The 25,083-nt window shown below is 37.5% G+C and overlaps 3 protein-coding genes across 3 annotated transcripts; 2 read left to right on the top strand and 1 right to left on the bottom strand.

Annotated features, from left to right (window-relative positions):
- Positions 1–5,605: 5,605 nt before the first annotated feature.
- Positions 5,606–7,544, top strand: LOC119990589 (L10-interacting MYB domain-containing protein-like). Its single transcript, XM_038836577.1, has 4 exons — positions 5,606–5,639; positions 5,723–5,790; positions 6,336–6,672; positions 6,778–7,544. The coding sequence occupies exons 3-4, from the start codon at positions 6,340–6,342 to the stop codon at positions 7,174–7,176; spliced, it is 732 nt and encodes a 243-aa protein (XP_038692505.1). The 5' UTR covers positions 5,606–5,639; positions 5,723–5,790; positions 6,336–6,339; the 3' UTR covers positions 7,177–7,544.
- LOC119991534 lies at positions 7,231–8,935 on the top strand. Its single transcript, XM_038837880.1, has 5 exons — positions 7,231–7,393; positions 7,613–7,617; positions 7,678–8,064; positions 8,178–8,409; positions 8,481–8,935. Exons 1-5 carry the CDS (start codon positions 7,231–7,233, stop codon positions 8,933–8,935), a joined length of 1,242 nt encoding a protein of 413 aa, XP_038693808.1.
- Positions 8,936–20,812: 11,877 nt separating this feature from the next.
- On the bottom strand, positions 20,813–24,741 carry LOC119991533 (fasciclin-like arabinogalactan protein 4). The gene is made up of 4 exons (XM_038837879.1): positions 23,625–24,741; positions 21,776–21,854; positions 21,255–21,548; positions 20,813–21,107 (listed from the first exon to the last, which is right to left on the bottom strand). Exons 1-4 carry the CDS (start codon positions 24,739–24,741, stop codon positions 20,813–20,815), a joined length of 1,785 nt encoding a protein of 594 aa, XP_038693807.1.
- Between the last annotated feature and the right edge of the window lie 342 nt (positions 24,742–25,083).

Here is a 25,083-nt window from a genome sequence, read left to right as displayed (position 1 = left end):
GTTTTTTGGGGTTCTTAACTTTCTCTAGTTATTGTGCTTGGTTCCACCTGTTTTGTGCCTGATGGTTCTAGCCAAGATAGTAACACCAAAATTTCACTCAAAAGGCAGAGGCTTTGCCTAAAACCTCATGCTTTATCCCAAAATCACAAGCACCAGCCATAAGAGTTGGTATTAGGAGAAAAAATGGGGCAATTGCTTTCAATATTTGTGAACCAAACCTGAATCTATTATTGTTGGTTGTTGATCGTGGTAGACTCGTTTATGAGAGCATTCAAGCAAAGCCATAGAACTTATTCAGTACATGTGGGAAGAAGAATAAACCCTAGCAGATGAGGAAGAAGAGGAGTGCAGATGGTTTTTTTTTTTTGAAAAAATTGAAAAAAGAGGTATACTGCTAAATGTTATGTTTTTAACTATGGGGCAATAAGATTGGGGTGTGATTAGTTATTTTTGGGGTGCATACAATGTTCATCAAGGTTTTATCGTTACAAAAGGGGTTAGGAAATTCTAACACCCAAGCTATGCATGTTAAGAAAAGTCTCACATCGTTAAAATAAATATTTAATGGACATGTTATTATAAGTCCATGATTTCATTGACTTAGTAAGATCCGTTTTGAATTCGTGAGCCTTGAAAGGTCTGGGAAGCTTTGTGATGGGTTGGTCTTAGACATGGGCTTGGGAAAGCAGACGATATCTGTAGTGAACAAAAAATGAACTCCACGTTAGTCGAACTTCTCATTGGATGGTGAGAGAGTAGTCGGCCTAAAGCTTCTCCGTAATTCAGCTGTCCTTACCCTGAAAACAAAGGTGGTCAATGAACTCGACAACTATTATACAACCGAGGGCACTTCGACGCTCAAGTCAGTCTTCAAGATAATCACCAACCAAAGTAATCACAAAAATAGAGGTTAAACTTTACCTTAGGAATTGTCATTCTTTATATAGTGCAGGAGTTTAGTGTTGTACAACTCATTGAGATTAATTGTAGGGATTCCATTAGATTAGTTACATGATTTAATGATGGATTAATCCCAAAGTCATGGGCTTATTGTTAATGACTGGGACAACCTATTGGAGTGACCAATAGGATTATGTGACATGGCTATCTAGGAATATTTCCCCATACAAACTTTGAATGATCATAATTTAATCGACTTAAAACCAAATGACTTGAAACTTGAATCATACATCCATGAGGGTCTAATATATGTTCTAGATCAAGAATCAAGTGAAATTAAGTTCATTAGACTCAGATTTGGTCATGTATATCAATTCCGCCAAAACTAGATTTTTTACGTAAAACTTAAGTTCTGTGTGCATGTGTTCTTTTGTGAATGTAATGAACCAAATGAACTTCGATTGGCATGAAATTTTGTATGCACCTTATTTTCATCATTATAAACATATTTGATTAGGGACATCTATGTTGAGAAATTCTTTGCCCTAGCCGTGTAGGTCATATTGTGCTCTATTTGAGTAGTCAAACTTGGTTAGGCCATGACTCTTTCATTTGCGAATCAATTGACTTGAAATTTGATAGTGCATTATATCCACCATGATATTTCATATGAATTCTTAACGGCCAAATTTCAACGATCACACATAAGGCCTGCACAGTGTCAGTAGGTTGACACTTAAAAAGAGTTATCAATTTTGACTATTAGTGACCTACTTGCTTCGTTGAGTGATCAAACCTTACCTGATTGTTATGAAATTTTTTTATGCACATTATAACATGCCTAAAATGATTTATCATGCATGAATTATAATTTTTTAGGCTGGTTTGAATTATGATTAATCTAAGTGCCTTATATGAAGCTCCTTGAGCTTACATACAATTAGGGAGTTCTACCTTCTATTTCTTTGTAGGTTAATTATCTTGATGATCTTATATCACTCAAAATTCATTTTGGACAATGTTTATGATCCTTTTTCAAGAATGAGGTTGGAGCTCTTCGAAACCAAGAAAAAGTCTTAGGTCACTAACCTTCCACTAAGGGAATTATTGAGGTGATTGGAACAAGTCTTAGGGCTTCATATTCTGGAATATATGGAGCTGCAAATTCGGATTAATTTGTGAAGGATTCAGCTGTGCAAAGTGCTATGCAAGTTAGTACCCAATTATTCAAATGATGCAATATTGAAGATTGAAACAAGTTTTAAGGCTTCATATTCTGGAATATATGGAGCTGCAAATTCGGATTAATTTGTGAAGGATTCAGCTGTGCAAAGTGTTATGCAAGTTAGTACCCGATTATTCAAGTGATGCAATATTGAAGATTTGTGCATGATATTAATGTGGAGCATGTCTAAGACCATTTGTTGCTGGAAATTTAATCAAGAAGTCTTCTAGAAGGTATTCTACACATTGGAGATTGCCTCTACATCATTTGAATTGAAGAGGGAAAGAGGGGAGCAAAGTTACCAGGAGGAGATTGAGCCAACAAGGCTTTGTACTTCATTCCAAAATTGGTATACTCCATGTTTGGCTTGTTGAAGAAAGAAGACATCTTGATGTGAAGAAATCCTACATCTCTCCAAACAACCCTTAGCAAAAGAAGATATCATTTGATTTGTTAGAGCCAATATAAAGGATCAAATTGATAGTTGGTGTTCGAGAAAACTATATACTCTTAACTCAATTCCTATTTAGTAATATATTTTTAGTTCAATATTCTACAGCAAACATAATTATCGTACACTTTTTTCGCAACCCACTTCATGTATTGGTTTTTCCATGATAAAGTATTTTAGTGAAATAGTAAAAAAAATTATTATTCGTGCATCGCACGGACTCAAACACTAATTTTCATCATATAATATACCACAAATTTAACCATCTTGCACCATATACTTTTTTTTACTTTTATATAAGTAAAAGTCAAAAGTTAGATGCAAATCGCAAGGCGAATCAATAGTGAATTGGAATTTTAAGAATATTTACAAAGTTGCTTTTAAGTTTTAGTGGTAGCTTTGTAAACTCCATCCTCCAATCATTTGGATAATAATTTAATAGCAAATATTTTTAAGGTCAAAACAGTATGATTTGGAATATCATAAGTTCGATTTCAACTAAGAACAATACTATTGTGATCACGCGCTAAATTTTGACTCAACTTACCCTATCGTCAAATGAGAAACTTTTGTACACATTCATATCGAATATTCAAATGGGCAAATTTATATATTGTTTTAATACATTTTGGTCTATCCTTTGGGATGGGTCATTTTGCCTTAAAAAAGAAAGTTGCTTTTAATGCGAACTAATTTATTGTCCTAATAGTGAATTGGAATTATAATACACTACAAGATTTGACATTAGTACTTATTTTTTACAAAATATATAAACTTTATTATGGTCGTTAAGTTTTCCCTTTTTAATCCATGGTGGTTATGGTCATTGGGCTATTGCTTCTCTGTGAGATGACCAAACGTAAGCTAGAAGGACCTCTGAGGTGTGTTCTTCGGGAAAGACGTTTTGATGCTTAAGTTAGAACGAGAGGGAGCAAATAATTGAGAATTCGTAACTCGAAACTCTCATGTATGTAAGTAAAGGCAGTAAATTATATGTGTAATATTATATTTGTTGAGATGTGTTTTTTTTTTATAGTGATTGTGACAAATTGAAAGTATTAGAAAAAGAAAAACAATACTCCACTTTGACAATAATAAATCACAATGGAGAATTCAAAGTTCTCATCATTCAATATTGCAAGTGGAGAAACCTTCTCAACCCACCATCTCCATTTGATTGACCCCACCCACTCCTCTCAATTTTGTCTTTTTCACTTGGTACATTAATCATGTCATGCATGCATGCATGCTTGTTTTTATATGTATATACTCGAAATAGTTTTATCACATAAAGTTGAACTCGAACTTACAAAAACAAGTATTTACCTAATCCAATAAGGTTCGAATTGACTATAACCTTCCTTGGTCTTCTTATATGAATGCCATGTTTTCAATGGAAGGCAAAAGTTGACTATGGTATATATATATAGCATATCTTACATGTGTAGAAATGAAAATGAAGGAGACAAAAAAATATGGAAGGTAGAGTGGATCATGGATGGATGCTCCATTGACCCAAGAATAGATCCTCCCCAATCTTCAATAACAATAATTTAATACAATTAACATAAAAATCTAAAACACTATGGCCTCACTTTGAACAATGAGATATATTTTTGGGACTACATAAACATTTCTAGAAGGAAAAAAGTGGCCTAATTCAATGGCTCGATCGCCCAATTTATTAAGAAAATAAAATAATGTTTTGGATGTTCACATCCCGACTTTGGCTTGATTGTGTTTTTGATGATTGAGATATAGTTTTGAGGATGACTTCTCTTAATCCATTGGATAGCACAGTTAGTTATCGGACAAAAATATATGTTTATGGAGTTTCCTGATTCGATTTCCAATATGGACATCCCGTTCAATTTCGTATTGGGTCTCCGTTGAACTTATCTGTCCATAAATTGGGCGTGCGGTCGGTATGGCGTGGGTTTATACCCAAAATAGACAAATATGGTAGTGTACGTCTTTTCTCGATTAAAAAAAGGATGGGTTCTCATCAATGGAGTTTAATGGATGTTTGTGATGATATTATATTGTGGACCTGTTTGTGATATTATATATGTGTGTGTGTTGTCTTATATTGCTGTCTGCATCAGCTTCAACCTTCTTCACTTGTTGCCTGCCAATATCTATTTCACCCCACTCAATAATTCACTTCATAAAAGTACAACTCTTTTCCCTCTACAATCCATGCAAGTGAAAAACATACATGTGAGAAGAGCAGTGTCAATATGACCAAACAGTAGTGGTTATCAAACAAGAATATATATATATAGCTAGGTACCAAAATCTGTCCTTTTGGGGTTTTTACCCAGAACCAGGGTTCCAAATTTGTACTGAAATTAAGAAGAGAAGGAGCATGCGAACACACTCATCTATGTTTTAAAGAGAATATGTTTATGTTTCACAAGTCAAAACGCAAGAACATGAAATTAGAATATTAATTATGTGCACGAAAAAACTGGTAAAGTCAAGCAAACATAATTAGATAATTTGATTGGAGAGGGAATTTAGATCCCATCACAGTGGCTGTCTTGAGGCCCCATCAAACTAGCACCACCCTTACAATAACAATATCCCACATCGCTTAGAGAGTATCACTTTGATTGCCGTGTTATTGGCTTATTGCATTTCTGGCTTTATATATATATATATATATGTCTGTATGTATGAGATGGGTTTTGACCTTTCACAGCTAAAAGTCTAAAACGCGTTTCTCGACATGACGCCCGTTTGGCCACGCTTTTTTGCCCAAAAATATGCTTTAGTTTGGACGCGTTTGGGCTATAGCCGTTTGGCTGCCCGTTTGGGTTGGGTCATACCCCACCGTAGCCCATCTCAAGTGGAAGTTGTGGATACGTGCTTTAACAGGTAAATCGCTTTTTGCGTGAACCGCGTTACGAAAACAAGACGCGGGCCTAATTACTCGCCTACCCCCATTTTAATTCACTAATACCAACTATGCCCTTTGTACCACAAAACCTAACTTGTTCTCTCTCCATGAACTTCCCCTGCTGCGCCGCTCTCTCTCTCGCTCGTACACCACTGATCTAGGTTTTTCTCTACTCTTCATGCATTCTTGTCTATCAATTGCATTCATATGCACGAAAGTTCACCATTTACCTTAACTACCGCAGGTCTTCACGATTTGGGTGATTTCATCTTCTTGTGTTGGCGAAAGCGTTTGATTTCGAGATCGGCGAAGGTGAGTCTCCAGTTCAAATTAAACCTCTTTCTCGATGTTCAATGTTGCAAGTCCTTTTTTTTTAAAATTTTGTCTGTTTATGAAATCCTATTTAAGCAGCTATTGCTTCTCTTCTTCGTTAGAGATTCCCTGTAGAAATATTCTTGGAATTTCCACCTTTAAAAGCTACCTCCTCTTATGCTCGGATAACCACTACAAGTGGTATTTTTAACATTAGGTTGTGGCCACCCAGATCGATCGTAGAATAACTTATATATCCTTGAGTCTATCTAACGAAATGACTTTCAAGTTTTATTTGACATGATCCTTATTCATTGGTGTCATATTCAGTGCCAAGATGGCCTTTCAGATGTTAAATTGTCACGGGCTTTCCATGAGCTTCACTTTGTTCCCTGTGATATTTGTCTTGTGTTTATGGGCATAATATGTTTTTGTTTATGTCCTGTATGGTATATAATTTAGGTTATGAATGTCTATTCCTGAATTGATGTGTTATATTGAATATCTCTGTATGCATATCTTGCTGGTTGTGCAAACTGTTGTAGAAAAATGAGTCTACCAAGTGAACAAATAATTGGAGACAAGGCAAACTGGGATGCCACTTTGACAAAAACTTTTATCGACGTTTGTGTCGAACGTCAAAAAGCGGGTGATAGGCCAAACACGCATTTTAGTCGAGAGGGTTGGAAGAATGTCATTGCAGATTTTAAAGCAAAAACCGGCAGGTCCTATGATCAAGTTCAACTGAAAAACAAATGGGATAACTTGAAGAAAGAGTGGAGATTGTGGGAGAAGTTGGTTTTTGGCGAGACAGGGCTTGGATGGGATGACCAACGTCACACTGTGTTGGCAGGTAACGAATGGTGGGAGAGGAAAATCAAGGTAATCCTTATTATAGAAGTGTGTTCTTAGTGCAACATAAACAATTCATCATTACTTTTTTTTATTCCAACTCATGACGTTAATGTACATCAATTTCTGTCTCAGGAGGATCGAAAGTGTGCTAAATTTCGCAACCAGGGTATTGAGAATAGAGAGGAATTGCAGTTCCTATTTGGAGGGCAAGCTGCCACTGGACATCATGCATTCATGCCTTCCGCCACAATTTTCCCTCAAGCTATTAATGATGAGACAGCTCCGACAGAAGAAGATGAGCATCATAGGGGGGTTGAAGAGCAGCTACTGTCCGGAGATGATGATTCAACCGATCCAGAGTACGACGCAAATGCGGACATTGCTGCTGATGTCCAGAGCTCTCCCACTCCACCACCTCGTGCTAGTAGGAGGTCTACTACCCCTGGTAGTCGTGTTAGACGCAAGAGGAAGGCTAGTGATGTCCGAGATGAGATAAACAACTCTCTAGGACAGTTGGTCACTGCAGTATAGAGTAGAACTTCAACTGTTGGATCTGTATACAATTCTGGGAATATAGATGAAGTTATGCTCATGTTGGAAGAGTTTCCTCAAACTGCAGCTGGTGGACCTCTATTAAGGTTTGCTCTGACGTTATTTGAGAAGAGAGAAAATCGAGAGTGGTTTCTGGGAATAGGGAGGAAGAATTGGCAGATGGAGTGGTTACAAGCCAAGTATGATGACGCAACTGGTGGGGGATCTTCAGGATCTCATTAGTGCTTGGTTCAATTGATTATGTTTAGCATATGTTTCGATTTCGACTATTTTAAACTTCCTATGGTTATGTTGTTTTTATTTGTTTAAATTCTCGAATTTATGGATGGGAATAGAGCATCTGCTTGTTTTTAATTATGGAATATGTATGGATAATTTGAATCTGCAATTTCAACTATATGTTTGGTTTTAACAGATCTGGTAACTCAAATTAATTTGTTTATATTTCAATAATCGATACTTATATTGTATCTCTAACAGGTAATGGCAAATGATGATAATTGGGATGATGATGAGTTCATTACAGATGCATGCATTTTAGGTGCTGTGGTAGCCATTAGTGAACTGACATATGCCGCGCCACGTCAAAAGTGTTGGACTTCTCAATTGTCTGGTCATAAATGGATAACAGATTTACTTCGAGGTAATCGAATCAAATCGTTATCTATATTGAGGATGGAAAAATGTGTCTTTCTTGATTTGTGCAATGAATTGTCAACAAAGTATGGATTAGTGGCATCACGTAACGTTGGATTGAGAGAGATGGTTGCCATGTTCATATATATCATAGCACAAGGGGTTAGTACTAGGGCAGTGCAGGATCGCTTTCAACATTCTGGTGAGACAATTCATCGTCAATTTCACAAAGTGTTGGAAAGCATAATAAGAATGTCCAGGGATATTATAAGGCCTAGAGATCCCGAGTTTAGTGCCACTCCCCGAAAAATCACAGAAAATGACAAGTTTAATCCTTTTTTAAGGATTGCATTGGGGCAATTGATGGTACACACATAGCTACAGTGGTGCCTCCTGAAGAACGTATTCCATATATTGGGAGGAAAGGAGTGACGACCCAGAATGTTATGGCGGTATGTGATTTTGACATGCTATTCACGTTTGTGTGTGGTGGATGGGAAGGGTCGGCGCATGATTCACGAATATTCAATAAAGTTTTATCAGATGTACATAGCAATTTCCCTCACCCTCCCACAGGTAAACTTTATGCATTTGTTATTTTTATTATTATTTTTTTTTACCACTAACTATAAATTTGATTAATGTAGGGAAGTACTACTTAGTTGATGCCGGATATCCAAATCAAAGGGGATACCTTGCGCCATATAAAGGGCAGAGATACCACCTAGAGGTCTTTCGCAATGGCCCACAAGCATCAGGCCCCCGAGAAGCATTCAACCATGCGCATTCTTCCCTACGAAGTGTGATTGAGCGTACATTTGGTGTATTAAAGAAGAAATGGTTGATCCTAACTCGGATGCCGTCATATAAATTTGACACTCAGATAAAGATTGTTGTTGCATGCATGGCATTGCACAACTTTATTCGAATGAACGTAATTGAAGATGAAGATTTCCTCGCATATGGTAATGAATCGGTGTTCATTGCAAATGACGACGACTTTGGTACTCCGATGGAAAATGGGGATCCTTTACAGTTAAATGAAGATTTAGAGATGACCACTTTACGCGATATGATTGCAGCCGAGTTATATGATTTGTAGTGCAACATAAGCAAATTTGTATTTCATTTTTAAATAGATTATATATAAATTAGATCTAAAGAAACTCCCAATTTGATATTATTATTAAAAAAATAGCATCATAAAAAATATTACTTAACAGATATAATAGTAAAACATAAAAAATGATTTATTAGAATTTATAACATAAATAATTATTTATTACAACTTATATCAACTCACCTCACAACATTTTTGTTCATCCAAACACTAAACTGCACCTCACCTCACCTCACCACAGTTTTTTTATTGGCACGTCCAAACTTTTTTCTCAACAGAACTCACCTCACAACACCACAACTTTTTACTTGACAGCACCTCACCTCACAGCACAAAAATACACCACACTCCCAAACGGACCCAATGTATGAGTTTGGCAGTGTGTTGCGACTGTGTTCAGTTGCAACACACCTCACAGCACCACAGTTTTTTGTGACACGCCAAACAGCTTTTGCGTTCTAACTCACCTCACAGCACCACAACTTTTTACCTCACAACACCTTACCACACCTCACCACACTCCCAAACACTTACAATATATGTTGACTTGTCCTACGTAATCAAATTAGGTCAATTATTGTATTTTAGATTAATGTACAAGATAAACCTTGAGTGATTTTATATTAATATTATTAGTCATCTAATATAAGTGTAATTTTGATACGTCAAACGCACCTCACAGCACCGCATCACACCACACCACACCACACCACAGTTTTAAAAATTATGCGCCAAACAGCTTTTTGCGTTTCAACTCACCTCACAGCACCACAGTTTTATAACTCACGGCACCACACCACACCTCACAACACCTCACAGCATTCCCAAACAAGCCCAATAATTCAAGGCCCTCTTAGATTTTGGGCTGGAATTATTAAAAAGCCTTTTTCAGTTATTCCCGTAAAAAAAATTCCGGCCCAAACTAAAACTTCCAGACATGGGCCATTCAAAGAGAACCGTTAACACGGGCCTATCTAGGTCTTGCCCAAAGGCCCATTTCCATGACAATTTCATAGGTTTGATTGTTGCGTGATTCTGGAAAGCAGTGGGAATTCAGAGAATTTATGAAGCAAAAAAAAGAGAGAACTTTGTGGCTTTACAACACGAAAGGGCCATCCAATTGGCCCTAAATTTCCACTCTCAATTCAATGTCAAGAAATCTGCAGAATTACAGCATTTTTGCGTTAAAGCCGAGTGAAACCCGTGAATTCTTCTTCAGGATTGTTCAGAAAAATATATAATACAATCTTCTTCAACTCCCTCACAACAAAAGGGAGCAAGAATGAATCTCTGCGTACCGTCAATCGGAGCTCCTCAAGATTGAATCTTGTTGCTTGTTAATGGTCTTGAGAAGAGGGAATTATGATCGCTTTTTGAATGGTATTGCTTATGTTTCCCAATGATGGAAACTCAAAATAAATTCTGTTAGGTTCACTTCGAGGAGAACCAGACCTCCAATTTATAATTACTCAAGAATTTTGTTCAAAGATGCCATTGTTTCTTACATTTGCAAACATATATGCTCACTCAACAAGAAGGAACATGGCACAGGTGAACCACTTCCCTTCACTTGACAACACTTTGCATCTAAAAACGTCCTAACAACCACTATTCCAGCAATCATGATAACAAAGGAAATATCAAATGACATGTTATGCACACACCAGTCCATAATGCTGCTAACAAATCTCGCTACGGAAGCCAAGCAATGAGGACAGATAAGTTGGCGGTCCGTTCAATCCAGGGGTACTCTCAAAAGTGTTGGATTAATTGCATGCATACAATATCATAAGATAAGAGAAACATGCGATACAGTATCATTAGATGACAAGCATAGATTAATTTTAACTTGCTGTCAACGGCTTCTTTCCAGAATGGAGATTCTGGAGATGACATAGCTTCATTATAAGTCTGAGGTTCGCTTTCTAACATGTATGTTAGATAATCTGAACCAAAAGACCTAGAGATTTTCGATCTTTTGCTCCTTCTTGGTTTTATTTCATTAGTCTCTCGTTCACCAATAACTTCATTCTCAGAATTTGAATCTCTATTCCGTTTCTGAGAGGTTTTGACTCATTTACAAGGGAAAATATCCTCAAAAAATTCTGCATCTCTCGTTTCCAAGATCGTATTGACATATATGTCATCAATTTCAAATTTGTGTACCAGCAATATGAATGCATTGCTATTTTGAGCATATCCGATGGATATGCAATCCACTGTCTTAGGTCTGAGCTTTACTTGCTTTGGTGGAGGTATATCCACCTTTGCAAGACACCACTTTCAAATATTTGAAGGATGGTGGTCTCTTATTCCACATCTCATATGGAATGCTACATGTTTTCTTATGGGGACATTCGATTAAGAATGTAATTAGCAGCCAAGACTGCTTTCCCCCACAAGTTCTGTGGTAGACCTGAACTTATGAGTATGGAATTAACCATCTCTTTTAGAGTTTGGTTTTTCCTCTTAGCAATTCCATTTTGTTGAGGTGTATATGGTGTTGGAAAATAATGATATTAAATATCATTACGTGTAGTTGAATGAAATATACTTCATTCCAAGACACATTTTCCACTCATGCATAAATCTCATATACATTGTTGCATAATATGACAAATTCAAAGTTAGTTAAAGTCCTCTCACAAAGAATGTGGGTTGTTTATGGTCAATGATTAGTGGAGATAATTCCACAATGAAAGTAGGTGGTTGAGATAGTATATTTGGTCAATAATGAGTCCTGAAAATTAATCCATATTGCTGATTTTGTAGACCATTTTGTTGCAATGCTCTACTATAAATAGAGAGCTTTGTTGTAGAGTTGAAATAATATCAAAAACATTCTTCTCCTCTTCTTCCTTTGTTCACAAATCTGAGAGTACATTCATTTTCTTGATTCGAAAGAGCTGTGTGGTATTGAAGTGTCACTTACCTATAGAAAAAGAGCGTTGTATCTTGGGAGGTGCTTGCCCGGAAAGTGTTGACACCAAGTGGCTGGGCAAATTCACCTTAAGGAGATTCGCATTCGCGTACCTCGCTCTTGTCTTTATGTGTTCGGTAACACTATAGTTTGGTTTGTTAATTTACACCCAATTGTTACTTCATAATATTAGTACGTGTGATGCATGTGCTATATTGAGTTTCTGTTAATAATCGTATATATTGTTCTACATTTCAAATGTTTTTGTTATACACTACAAGTCATACTCATTTAATTTACAACAATCTTAAGGTGAAATATGTTCTTTTTGTTAAATCTGGACCTGTACACATCTGGTAAAACTATCATTGTATCGTTGTATGCATCTAGTAAAACTTTCAACTTGATTAAAAACTGGTTAATGCAGAATCAATGAATTGTTATATAAGTATGTGCATGTGAATTGTCATATAAAATTACTATTGTTGCTACTTCGGTGCAATTGTTACAGTTGGATTGATTTCATTGGAACAAAGCATGTTATATTCTTAAATGCTTCTCTGCCAAATGAAAAATTAAATAAAATTTTTTTGTAGCCGTGTATATCTCTGTATATGTGATACACAAAATCAATCAAGTACTAGTAATCGGTTTTTATCATTACTTTAATTATTACAACTGAAAATTTTTGTTAAGTGTTTATTATCGATTCTGGTTCAATATTCTTATATACTGAATTTTATCATTGTATGCAAATATCTTGGTAATCTTTTTAGTGATTAACAATGACTAAGCAATGTCTAGAAAGTTCTGTCTAGAAAAGGGGTCATTTAATTGTGCGTCGTATTAAACGGAAGGTCCCCTCTTACATGGAATGATCTGGTTGCTAAAGTTGTTAGTCTCTAATTTAGAAAGCCTACAAAGTGTTTTATGCCTTTTAAACCAATAATTCTGTGTTGATTCTGTGGTGTTCAATTTCCAAGGATTATATCTTTGAATTATTTAATATAATTGTGTTACTTGCTATACACTACACTTTGACTTGTGTAGAAAATCAATGGCACAAAATCAAAACAATGAGAAATCCACCGTCCTTCCTGGAGGTGATGAGAATACCACTGGTGGTTTGATCCCAGTTGATCCTATTGCCCAAGATGGCGTGACTAAGTTGACTACTCAAGGTAGCACTGCTCTTCCTACCAACATGACTGGTATGGTTGGCCCTAATGGCGTTGGTGTGATCACTTCGATGGCACCCACTGTGAGGACAGCTGATCCCGTGACTGGTCATGTGACTTCTGTGGTTTTGAGAGAAAAACCGGAGAAATTCAGTGGTACTGATTTCAAGAGGTGGGAACAAAAGATGCAGTTCTACTTGTCCACTTGTGGACTTTCAAAATACCTCACAGAAGTGTGTCCTGCCATAAGTGCGGATGAGTCTGATCCTTCGACTATTGGTGCTGTGCAAGCATGGATGTATGGAGACTATCTATGCAAAAACCATGTCCTTAATGGATTGGTGAACTCACTTTACGGTGTGTATTGCAAGATACCCACCGCTAAGAAATTGTGGGAATCTCTTCACAAGAAGTACAAGACCGAGGATGCCGGCACAAAGAAATTTGTGGTGAGCCGGTTTCATGAATTCAAAATGGTATACTCAAAGTCTGTCGTTGCACAAGTGGATTAGTTCTAGCTTCTCCTGCATGGAATTGAAGCAGAAGGAATGAAATTGAGTGAGGTTTTCCTAGTAGAAACAATCATAGAGAAATTACCTCCTGGGTGGAGTGACTACAAAAATCGCTTGATACACAAAACCAAGGAGATGAATATGGAGGATCTAAGCCTTCATATGAGGCTTGAAGAGGAAAATATGAATAAGAGTGGTAAACTTCTGAGGGTCCCTAAAACAAATTTGGTAGAAATTTCTTAGCCCAAGTTTGATGGGAAAAGGAAACGAGATCACCAAGCCAAAGGCAAGCAGTCACAAAAGTTTCAGGGCAACTGCTATGTCTGCGACAAACCCGGACATAGAGCCAAAGACTGTAGAAAGCGCCCAAACAACAACAAGGGAAAGGGCAAGGGAAAACTTGCCAATCAAGCTCATCTGACCGAGCAAGAATGTGAAGAAGATGATGAGATGTTGTGTGCTATGGTCTCCCAGGTGAATCTGGTGGCAAATACCAAAGATTGATATGTGGACACAGTGCAACTGCTCACATTTGCACTGATAAGAATCTCTTCGCCTCCTATGAAAAGAAATATGATGGAGAGAAGATCTACATGGCTAATGGTGTTTCTGTCACTGTAGAGGGAACAGGTAAGGTGATCCTGAAGTTCACATCCAGGAAATCCTTGGCCCAAATGAACATGCTTCATGTTCCAGAGGTTCGTAAGAATCTGATTTCAGTCCCTGCCATGATCAAGAAGGGATTCAAGATGATGTTTGAATCCGACAAGTTTTGCTATGTCTATTTATTAGCTAGCAAAAATGAAGCTTTGGACGCTTTTATCAAGTACAAAAATGAGGTAGAAACTCAACTTGATAAAAAGATCAAATCTCGTAGGTCTGATAGAGGTGGAGAATATGATTCTGCCTCATTTGATGAGTTATGTGCAAGTTTTGGAATAATCCACGAAACTACTGCTCCATACACTCCTCAGTAAAACGGGATTATTGAAAGAAAAAACAGAACATTAAAGGAGATGGTTAATGCCATGTTAATAAGTTCTGGTTTACCTCAAAACTTATGGGGGGAAGCAGTTTTAACTGCTAATTATATTCTTAACAGAATGCCCCATAAAAAGACAGATAGTATTCCATATGAAACGTGGAAAGGAAGAACACGTTTTTTCAAATACTTGAAAGTGTGTGGGTGTCTTGCTAAGGTGGCAATACCTCCACTAAAGCAAGTCAAACTTGGACCTAAGACGGTTGACTGCATATTTATAGGATATGCACAAAATAGTTGTGCGTTTAGATTTTTGGTACACAAATCTGAAATTGATGACATCCATGTTAATACAATAATGGAAACAAGAGATGCCGAATTTTTTTAGGAAACATTTCCTTATAAAAATACAGAAACCTCTCAGAAAAGGGTTAGAGAATCGAATTCTGAGAATGAAGATCAAGAGGCTAATAAAATAGAACCAAGAAGGAGCAAGAGATAAAAAATCTCTAAATCCTTTGGTTCATACTATCTAACATACATGATAGATAGTAAGCCTCAGACATTCAATGAGGCGATGTCAACTCCAGAAGCTCCATTCTAGAAAGAAGCTATAAACAGCGAAATAGAATCCATTCTAAGTGATCATACTTAGGAATTGGTTGATCTCCCTCCGAGGAATAAACCAATTGGATGTAAATGGATTTTCAAAAAGAAGCTTAAAGTTGATGGATCCATAGATAAGTACAAAACAAGGCTTGTAGCCAAGGGGTTTAGACAAAAAGAGGGTCTAGACTACTTTGATACTTATTCACCGGTCACGAGAATTACATCCATTCGGATGCTAATTGCCATAGGTTCGCTATGTGACTTGTAGATACATCAAATGGATGTAAAAACTGCATTCTTGAATGGTGAACTCAATGAGGAGATCTATATGGAACAACTTGAAGGGTTTAAGGTCAAATGACAAGAACACAAAGTGTGTAGGCTTGTCAAGTCATTATATGGACTTAAACAAGCTCTTAAACAATGACATGAGAAATTTGACCAAGTGATGATTCGGAATGGATTTCAAATTAATAAGTGTGACAAATTGTTTACTCCAAAGTCGTTAACGACGAATATGTAATCGTTTGTCTATGCTAATAATCCTTTTCTCCCTCATCTAGTCTTACATAGAAATACTGGTAACAATATTGAACAGTTGGAATACTCTCGGGTTATAGGCAATTTCATGTATATTATGAACTGCACGAGGCCAGACATTGCGTACTCTATCAGTAAACTGAGCAGGTACACAAGCAATCCTAGACATGAGCATTGGAAAGCTCTATTAAGAGTATTAGGGTATTTGAATAAAACCAAGGACAATGCTTTGCATTATGGTAAATACCCAGCTGTTCTAGAAGGGTATAGTGATGCTTATTGGATTTCAGATTCCGAGGAGTTGAAATCAACTAGAGGCTATGTATTCACCCTAGGGGGTGCGGCAGTATCCTAGAAATCCTCAAAACAGACGTGCATAGTACGATCAACGATGGAATCGGAGTTCATTGCTTTGGATAAAGCTGGTGAAGAAGCAGAGTGGCTTCTTCACTTTTTAGAGGATATTCCAGTATGGCCAAAACCTGTGCCTGTAATTTGCATTCATTATGATGATCAAGCTGCAATTGCAAGGGCACAGAATATGATATATAATGGTAAGTCTAGACATATTCGTCGTAGACATACTACCGTTAAGCTGTTGCTCTCAAATGGAATAATTTCCATAGACTTTGTGAAGTCTAAAGAAAATTTAGTGGATCCGTTTACAAAGGGGTTGGGTATAGAGCAAATTGACTGCGTATAAAGGGGGATGGGCTTGAAAGCCTTACAATAATAAGTTATCCAGATGGAAACCTAACCTAGCAATTGGAGATCCCATGGACTAGGTTCAATAGGACAAATCAAGTTTGTGTAACTCAAGTGAGCACTTTGGAATTTTAATTCCAACACATTCCTCGGATGCATTAAGTGCTAAGCGAGTATCAAGGTTAAGCAATGCTTTTAATGATACCTATATCTTGTAAATACAAGTGGAGCATTAGAAAATACTCTTGATAGGATATCACTTATGTGAGTGAAGAGTAAGGCTGTCTCTATGAAAATATTTTAAAGGCGGGATTTTCTAAAGCACTCACTGAACCCAAGATGTTGAGGGCCGAAATAATGAACATAACCGAGAATCAATTATGAATTGGATTAGTGTTGTGTGAGGTTTATTGACTAGGTTTACATAAACAACTGGCAGTTCAAGGCATTAGTCCATTGACTAGTTAAGTGAGTCCGATAAGTTTTCAATAAGGAAGGTTCAAAGCCAAAAGCTACCTATCTCGATGCAGTACTTCTCCTACTGTACTCTCAGATGAACTTTCGTGTCTGAATTATCGTCTATTATCATTCTATGTGCGGGATTGTTGGAAAATAATGATATTAAATATCATTACGTGTAGTTGAATGAAATACACTTCATTCCAAGATACATTTTCCACTCATGCATAAATCTCATATACATTGTTGCATAATATGACCAATTCAAAGTTAGCTAAAGTCCTCCCACAAAGAATGTGGGTTGTTTATGGTCAATGATTAGTGGAGATAATTCCACAATGAAAGTGAGTAGTTGAGATAGTATATTTGGTCAATAATGAGTCTTGAAAATTAGTCCATATTGCTGATTTTGTGGACAATTTTGTTGCAATGCTCTACTATAAATAGAGAGCTTAGTTGTAGAGTTGAAACACTATCAAAAACATTCTTCTCCTCTTCTTCCTTTGTTCACAAATCTGAGAGTATATTCATTTTCTTGGTTGGAAAGAGCTGTGTGGTATTAAAGTGTCACTTACCTACAGAAAAAGAGCATTGTATCTTGGGAGGTGCTTGCCCGGAAAGTGTTGACACCAAGTGGCTAAGGCAAATTCACCTTAAGGAGATTCACATTCGTGTACCTCGCTATTGTCTTCACATTTTCGGTAACACTATAGTTTGGTTTGTTAATTTTACACCCAATTGTTACTTCATATTGTTAGTAAGTGCGATGCATGTGCTATATTGAGTTTCTGTTGATAATCGTATATATTGTTCTACATTTCAAATGTTTTTGCTATACTCTATAGGTCATACTCATTTAATTTACAACATATGGTGCTATAGTTTGGTGGATTATTCCAAACTCAGTACACAACTTATCAAAGAGAGCAAAATCATATTATCCTCCCCTATCGGACCTTAGAGCTTTAATTTTCATACCAAGTTGAGTCTCAACCTCAATCTTGTACTTTACAAATATGTCCATTGCTTCATTTTTGCTAGTTAATAAATAAACATAGCAATAACGGGTACAATCATTAATGAAAATAATAAAGTACTTCTTTCCACCTCTACTTTGAATAAATTTCAAACCGCATAAATCTGTATAGATTAATGCCGAGGTTCAATGGTTCTTTCAATATTGGGAAAGGGCTTCTTGGCAAACTTTACTTCAACACATGTTTCACATTTATGGTTGACATCCAAATTGAATTTGGGAATTAAACCTAGGTTTGCCAACTTTTTCATTGTATCATAGTTTACATGTCCTAATCTACCATGCCCTAGAAAAGGAGACACAACCATGTAAGCTGAAGACTTCTCTTTATTGATAATAGTCTTTGGATACAAGAATTTAGACTTTTCGTCTATTACAACACAGTTGGTTTTAAAAAGCTCATCATTGTACAAACTTGTTTGACTCAAACACTATTTTGAATCCTTTCTCGATCAGAGTGGGCATTGAAATCGGATTCTTCCGTTTCGACTCCTTCGCTGGTGGCTGGAGCAGAGTTAGCCATATAAATCTTCTCACCATCATCTTTCTTCTCATATGTTGAGAAGAGTTCCTTGTGGACACAGATATGTGTGGTTGCACCTGTGTCCATCCACCAATCTTTGGTGTTTGTCACTATGTTCACCCGAGAGATGACAGCACAAAACATCTCTTGATCTTCCTTCTCCTCAACTAGGTGGGCTTGCATCTTTCCCTTGCTCTTGGCCTTGTCCTTGTTAGGACACTTCCTACAATCTTTTGTCCGGTGTCCAGGTTTGTCGCAGACAAAGCAGGTGCCCTGAAACTTGTTGGGTTGCTCTTGTGGCTTCCCTTTGGTCTGGTGCTCTCTTTTTCTCTTCCCATGCTTGGGCTTGGAAGTTTCCACCAGGTGGGCCTTAGGAGTTCTTGGAAGTTTTTGATTTCTTACGGTTGTCCTCCTCAATCCTCAGATGGACTGTCAAGTCCTCCATGTTCATCACCTTGCGCTTGTGTTTCAAGTAATTCTTGAAATCGGCCTAGCTTGTAGGTAGCTTGTCACACCCCGACCCTTGGAGCGTGAGAAAAATGAGAAAATGACACAATAACACCTAATCCAAGATAACATATATCCAACAGAATCAACATCCAAAAAACAAATCCAATCCAAGGCCCTCAGGCCCACAACCACCTCCATACTACCCAATACAGGAGTCCCAATAATCTGGAGCACCCTCCTGGTCATCCAACATAAATCCAAATAAACAATCTCATAATACATAAATATATATCAAAATCAAATAAAAGACATCGAAAGTCCAAAACATAAGTCAATCATCCCCCAGGCCACCACGATCACTCCCCCTCCTACTGATCTGGAGGACCTACATCATAAGCAGACTCACCTGAAAGGATAAGAAAGGAGGGTATAAATAAAGTATAAGTAAAGGCTGAAGGTTCAAGAAGGTAACTGCAACAACATGTTAATGAGAAAATATGCATCCGATCCACCCATCAGAACCTCCAAACTCACCTCCAATGATCAACCGTCAATATCATATCATTCTTGAGCATTTACAAGCACCAGATATCTGAAACATCGATAAATACTCAAGAACGTCAAATATCAAGTACAAGAGTCTCAATCCCAGGGAACCCTCTTGTCCTAATATCCTCTCAAGAGTCCCAATCACAGGGCACCCTCTTGAGACCATAATCACTTATATCTGCACAACAGACCTAATCACAGGGACCCTCTTGGCTCAATATCACAGAAAACCCCCAATCCACTAACACCTAATGTGAAACACCTGAATCCATACCCGGTGATCCACTATGCCGCTAATAATGCACAAAAAAATGCAATGTTCACATACATCAACATTTCACGAGGAGCATTTCAAACATGTCAATCAGGCTTGACATTTCCAAGGTTTAATGTACAATGAAATATAGCAAATAACAAGAATAAAATAGGGGCTCGACTCTCTTTGGAACAAACAAAGAGTAGCCCAATTGAACTTACTCAACCAAACAAATAATATGATATCCAAGAAGAGGAAATTCAAGGCATCTTTATGAAATTTGAAGAATCCAACAAAAATGGAGAAAATCCCCACCTCAAAGCGAATTGCAAGTTCTTACCACAAACGCAACGTACACTCCTTGTAAATTCACTAACCTAATCAATGAAATAAACTTCATTAAATTTCCATATTCATCAATCCATTCAAGTCTCACATTCCATATTCTACAATCCCACCCATTTCTTAAAAATCCACATTCTACCTTAAATTCAAAGGTTAAACAATCTAATTTCACCATAGCTTATTTATCATGTCAACCCAACCTTAATTTTGAATAATTTGAGACAATAAATCTTACCTTGAAACTAGTTAGTGCCACCAAATGAAGAAATCAAACTTTCCTCTTCGATTGGTTCACAACCCACTTTTGAACATAGTAGTAGAACATGATTAGAGTCTAATTTGAGCTATTATGTAGAGAAAAACTCAATTTGAATCAAAACCCCCAAGACCCATTTAATCCACGAACCCTAGCTTCAAATACTTACGTTAATCCCTTCTCTTTCTATAAGCAAATGAAGTGGGGATGTAGGTTCCAACAAAAGATCACTCTTGTCGGCCGGAAAACTCGCCGGAAGTTAGGTTGGAAATTTTGGAGAAGAGAAGCAAAGCTTCTCTTTTTATAAAAAGTTCGGTTTCTTTTTTTTTTTCTCTTTCTCGGGTGAAGGCATTGCTGCGCCTTCACCCATTTACATTCTCTTTTTTTTTTTTTAAATTCAATTCTTTCACCTCTTTTTACTTTTGACCCCAAAAATCATTTCTTTTTTTCTTTTAAACCCTTGTGACATTTTAATTTCACCCCACAACCTTATTATTTTCATAACTAGTCTTATTTATTTATCCTTTTTTTTTCTTTTATTAGGATGGGGTGTTACATAGCTTCTCGATGACTGCCACCACTTGGAGTGGCTCACACATTAACATTCCCTCAGCCAGTATATCATGCACGATGATCTGGAACTCTTCAATTTGGGTGACGACAGACTTGTCATCCACCATATGGAAGTCAAGAAATTTGGCCACTACAAATTTCTTAGTATCGGCATCCTCGATTTTGTACTTCTTTTCAAGAGAGTCCCGAAGCTCTTTGGCTGAAGGGATGTTGGAGTACACATTGTACAAGTCATCGACTAATCCATTTAGGATATAGTTCCTGCACAGATATTCATCGTCCTTCCAAAACTAGACTGCTGCTAAAGTCGTTCTGTCTTCCTCACCCGGTGACAGAATGGGGCACACCTCCGTGAGGTACTTGACAAGGTTCAATGTGGTCAAGTAGAAATACATCTTTGGTTGCTACCTCTTGAAATCCTTGCCGGTAAACTTTTCTCGCTTTTCGATAAGAACCATTACACGGCCAGCCAGAGGAGCCACAATCCTCCCATCAGCATAAGCTAGAGTAGCAAGCTCAACAGGAGCAGTCTTAGGCTCGCCTTCGTTAGGAGCAGCCACACCTCCAATAAGAGCAGTCACCGGCACACCTCCATTAGGAGAGGCTACACCACCTGGGTTATTCAAACCACCAGGGGTCAAGTCATCATCTTCGGTGTGGATAGTGGATCCCTCAGCATTTTGGTTTTGTGCCATTGATTTTCTACACATGTCAAAAATTAGAGTAAGTTACCCAAATATATCAAATAACAAATAAGCCTTGGTAATTTAACACAATAGAATTATCGGTTCAAAAAGGCACAAAAAAAAAACTTTGTCGACTTTCTAAGTTAGGTATTAACAAATTTAGCAACCAAATCGTTCCCAGGAAAGAGAGGGCTTTCCATTTAATACGGTGCACAATTAAGTAACCCCTTTCATCGACAGAACTTTCTAGACATTTCTACCTTATTGTTAATCACTAAAAAGATTACCAAAATATTTGCATAAAATAACAAGTGAACAAGACCTGATCAATTATAACAAATACTTAATCACATAATAGAGTTAAGCATACAATAGGCAGAGAAGCAGTTAAGCATACAACATGCTTTGTTCCAATGAAATCAATCCAACTACAACCGTTTCATTGAAGCAGCAACAATAGTAATTTTATATGACAATTCACATGCACGTACTTATATGACAATTCATAGATTCTGCACTAATCGGTTTTTAATCAAGTCGAAAGTTTTACCAGATGCAAAATTATTCAATATTGATGCATATACAGATAGTGAGCATGCTATTATTCCAGGTTTAATAGAAGGCAAAATTCTCTTTAAGATTGTTGGATTAATTGCATGCATACGATAAGAGAAACATGCAATACAATATCATAAGATAAGAGAAAACATGTGATACAGTATCATTAGATAACAAGCACAGATTAATTTCATTGATAAATACAGTATCGAATATGAGTACTAATGCTTGAATTAAAAAAATTTCGAAACCGAATTATTGAAGCAATTGGACGGAGAGAGCGAGGTACACCTTAGCGAATCCCTTAAAGAGAATTTGCCCCAGCCAAATTGGTGCCTCTGTTACACGGACAATCTCTTCCCAAGATACAACGCTCCACACCTCGAGTGAGTGGCACAACATTACAAGTGGACTCAATCGAACCAAATAGAACGACACTCTCAGAGATGAATACAGACAGTAGGAGAAAGAAGAATAATTGGTTTTTGGTGTGTTTATGACTCGCGGCCAAGCTTTCCTTATATAGGAGAGTTCAACAACCATAAATGCAAAAAATCAATGATCCACCACTGATTTTTGGTAGTGGGCCGCAGATATTGCGGGCTAGACTCAACAAGCTTTGATTAAGTCATCTGTCCACATTCAATGTATCTGGATTACTAATGGGCCAAAAAAACGTTTGTGCAAAAATTTAGGAGACCATTGTGCCATTGAAAGCCCAAGTTCACGCACAGGCTCGTCATGCCTGCTCGACTCGCCTCGCCACACCATGCCTAACCAGTGGGCGAGCGTGCGTGTGTTGTTCAATCCAAGCCCATAGTGGAGAGTCTCTCCTTCCTACAAAAGCTTGGGTGCCCTTGGGCTCAAAACTTGGGCTTATAAAGGACAATGCTAGAGACCCCCAAAATTTGATCCCCAAAAGTCCCCCAAATCTATGTGGCATTACAATAGCCATTGATTAAAAACACACATGTAGGACCCACTTCACATCTAACACTCCACATTAAATGTGGGTCTTTTGAGGATCACTTTTTGGGGGTCTCAAGCATTAGTCGCTTATAAACATAACATTCACATTGGATTTCTCCAATGTGAGATTTCCATACACACACTTATTGCACTTTGTTCTTCATGATTAACATAGCTATTTTGGAGTCAATTTCCATTCAACCGGAAAATGGTTTTGGATCAAATTAAATTCCAAACTCTTCTCTTCATATTGAAGATTAATCCCCTTGTTCAAAAAAATAGGTAAAAAATCCCTCCCCAAACCGTGCTTGCATTTTTCACTGCACACGACTTTCTCTCTGTATACATGTAAAACTTAGTTACTTCCCTAGATGAAACTCTAAGAAAATGGGATACTCCGTTTTTGAACCCGTACTCTTATTGCATAAGTATTTCATAATCGAAATGAATAAATTTTGTTCTTATCGTTTCATCATTTCTAGACGCATCAATTATTATTCAATTATTCTCATTAATTAGTCATTAAATTTAGATCAAACTATGATTGACCATCAATTTTTCCAACACGAAGACGATGATATCTCTCGAGGCTGAGCGATATTTATCGGCTTCGTCATCACCATGGGATTCTTCCCGAAAATCTCGGTTGGCAACAGAACTTGCGAGACCCCAAAAATGGCAACTGGTTTTTGATCAGAAACAGTCTGTGTCACTACTGATCCCTGCACGATTCCTGTATTGATTGTCATAGATCCATTTACGCTTGAAATGTTGAGCGTGTAACTCCCAGCCCCCACTGCCTCTGTTGCCAGTGTGGGTTGTTGCGGGTTCACTATTGATTCAAGCGAGCTTAATGGATAATACGAATGCAATACGTGAAATCTCAACACCATTGCTTTCGTCTCTGCAGGCAGAGACTGTAAATTAACTGAACTCGGCAGATTTGAGAATGCAGCGTCAGTTGGCATGAACAAAGTTATTCCAGCACCAACCTCGTCCGCCTCCAATTCATCGACTACGCCAGAGGCTGACAGCATCGACGCTACAATATTGAAGTCATGACCATCGATTAAGGCCTTGATAATGTCGAGGCCAAGAAAGGGACTTGTCTCAGATGTCATTAGATCAAAGCCGCATGGGATGAGAAGGGAATTGATGGAGAAGATTGTGATGTTGTAAGGAAGGGTTTTGACCAGAGACAAAACGGTGGCGTTTGAGGGTGAGAAGGCTGTAGGAGAGTGTACTGTGATGGTATTCATGGATGGATTATGGGTGATGTTGACGGAGCCGAAATTAGACGAGGCACGTCCGGTGGTATGGAAGAGAGTGGTGATGAGACTTCCCGATGGTGGGATTTGATGGAGGTCGGACCAAGAGAGGAATTGAAGGAGTACATGGTAGCAGAGGAGGTCCGCTAGAGATGATGGAGAGAGGTGGCGCGTGAACTCCGCAGAGGCAGCAAGGTAAGAGTTGGGTACGGCAAGGAGGGTGAAAGAAGTGCGGCTGGATAGATTGGAGGCGACGGAGGGTGCGGTGGAGATGAGGGCTGAGAAGGAAGATAGTTCTGGGAATGACGAAAGTATGGCTGTGATATTGATTGCTGAAATGGTGGGGGAGGTGCAGAGAACTAAATATGCTACAATGAGAGGGGCAAAATGGGATGTGGGAGATGTTATCGCCATTTTTAATCCCTGTTTAAGGTTCTATGCATGTATTAGTGTATATATATATAAATAAAAGTAGAATACACCTTCACTTTTTTTTCTCTCCCAAAAATTCCAGATTTTTTCAGATTTTTTTAACTTTTATTATTTTTCAGATATTTTAATCATCATTATCTTTTAATTGCTTAATTATAACAGTAAATAAATTTAATTTTCCATCCGTCTTCTTCTAACAACCATTTAAAATTAAAATGTTTTAAATCAAAAATATATGTAAAAATATCTATCTATCTATCTACATACATACATAATATACATGTATAAGTAGAAGACACATTCATCTTCTTTTCCTTCCCAAAC

Source organism: Tripterygium wilfordii, chromosome 22 (assembly GCF_013401445.1).
Source record: "Tripterygium wilfordii isolate XIE 37 chromosome 22, ASM1340144v1, whole genome shotgun sequence".
NCBI classification, from domain to species: domain Eukaryota; kingdom Viridiplantae; phylum Streptophyta; class Magnoliopsida; order Celastrales; family Celastraceae; genus Tripterygium; species Tripterygium wilfordii.
Note: the sequence above shows the minus strand (reverse complement) of the source record. Positions and strands in the feature narration are given on the sequence as shown.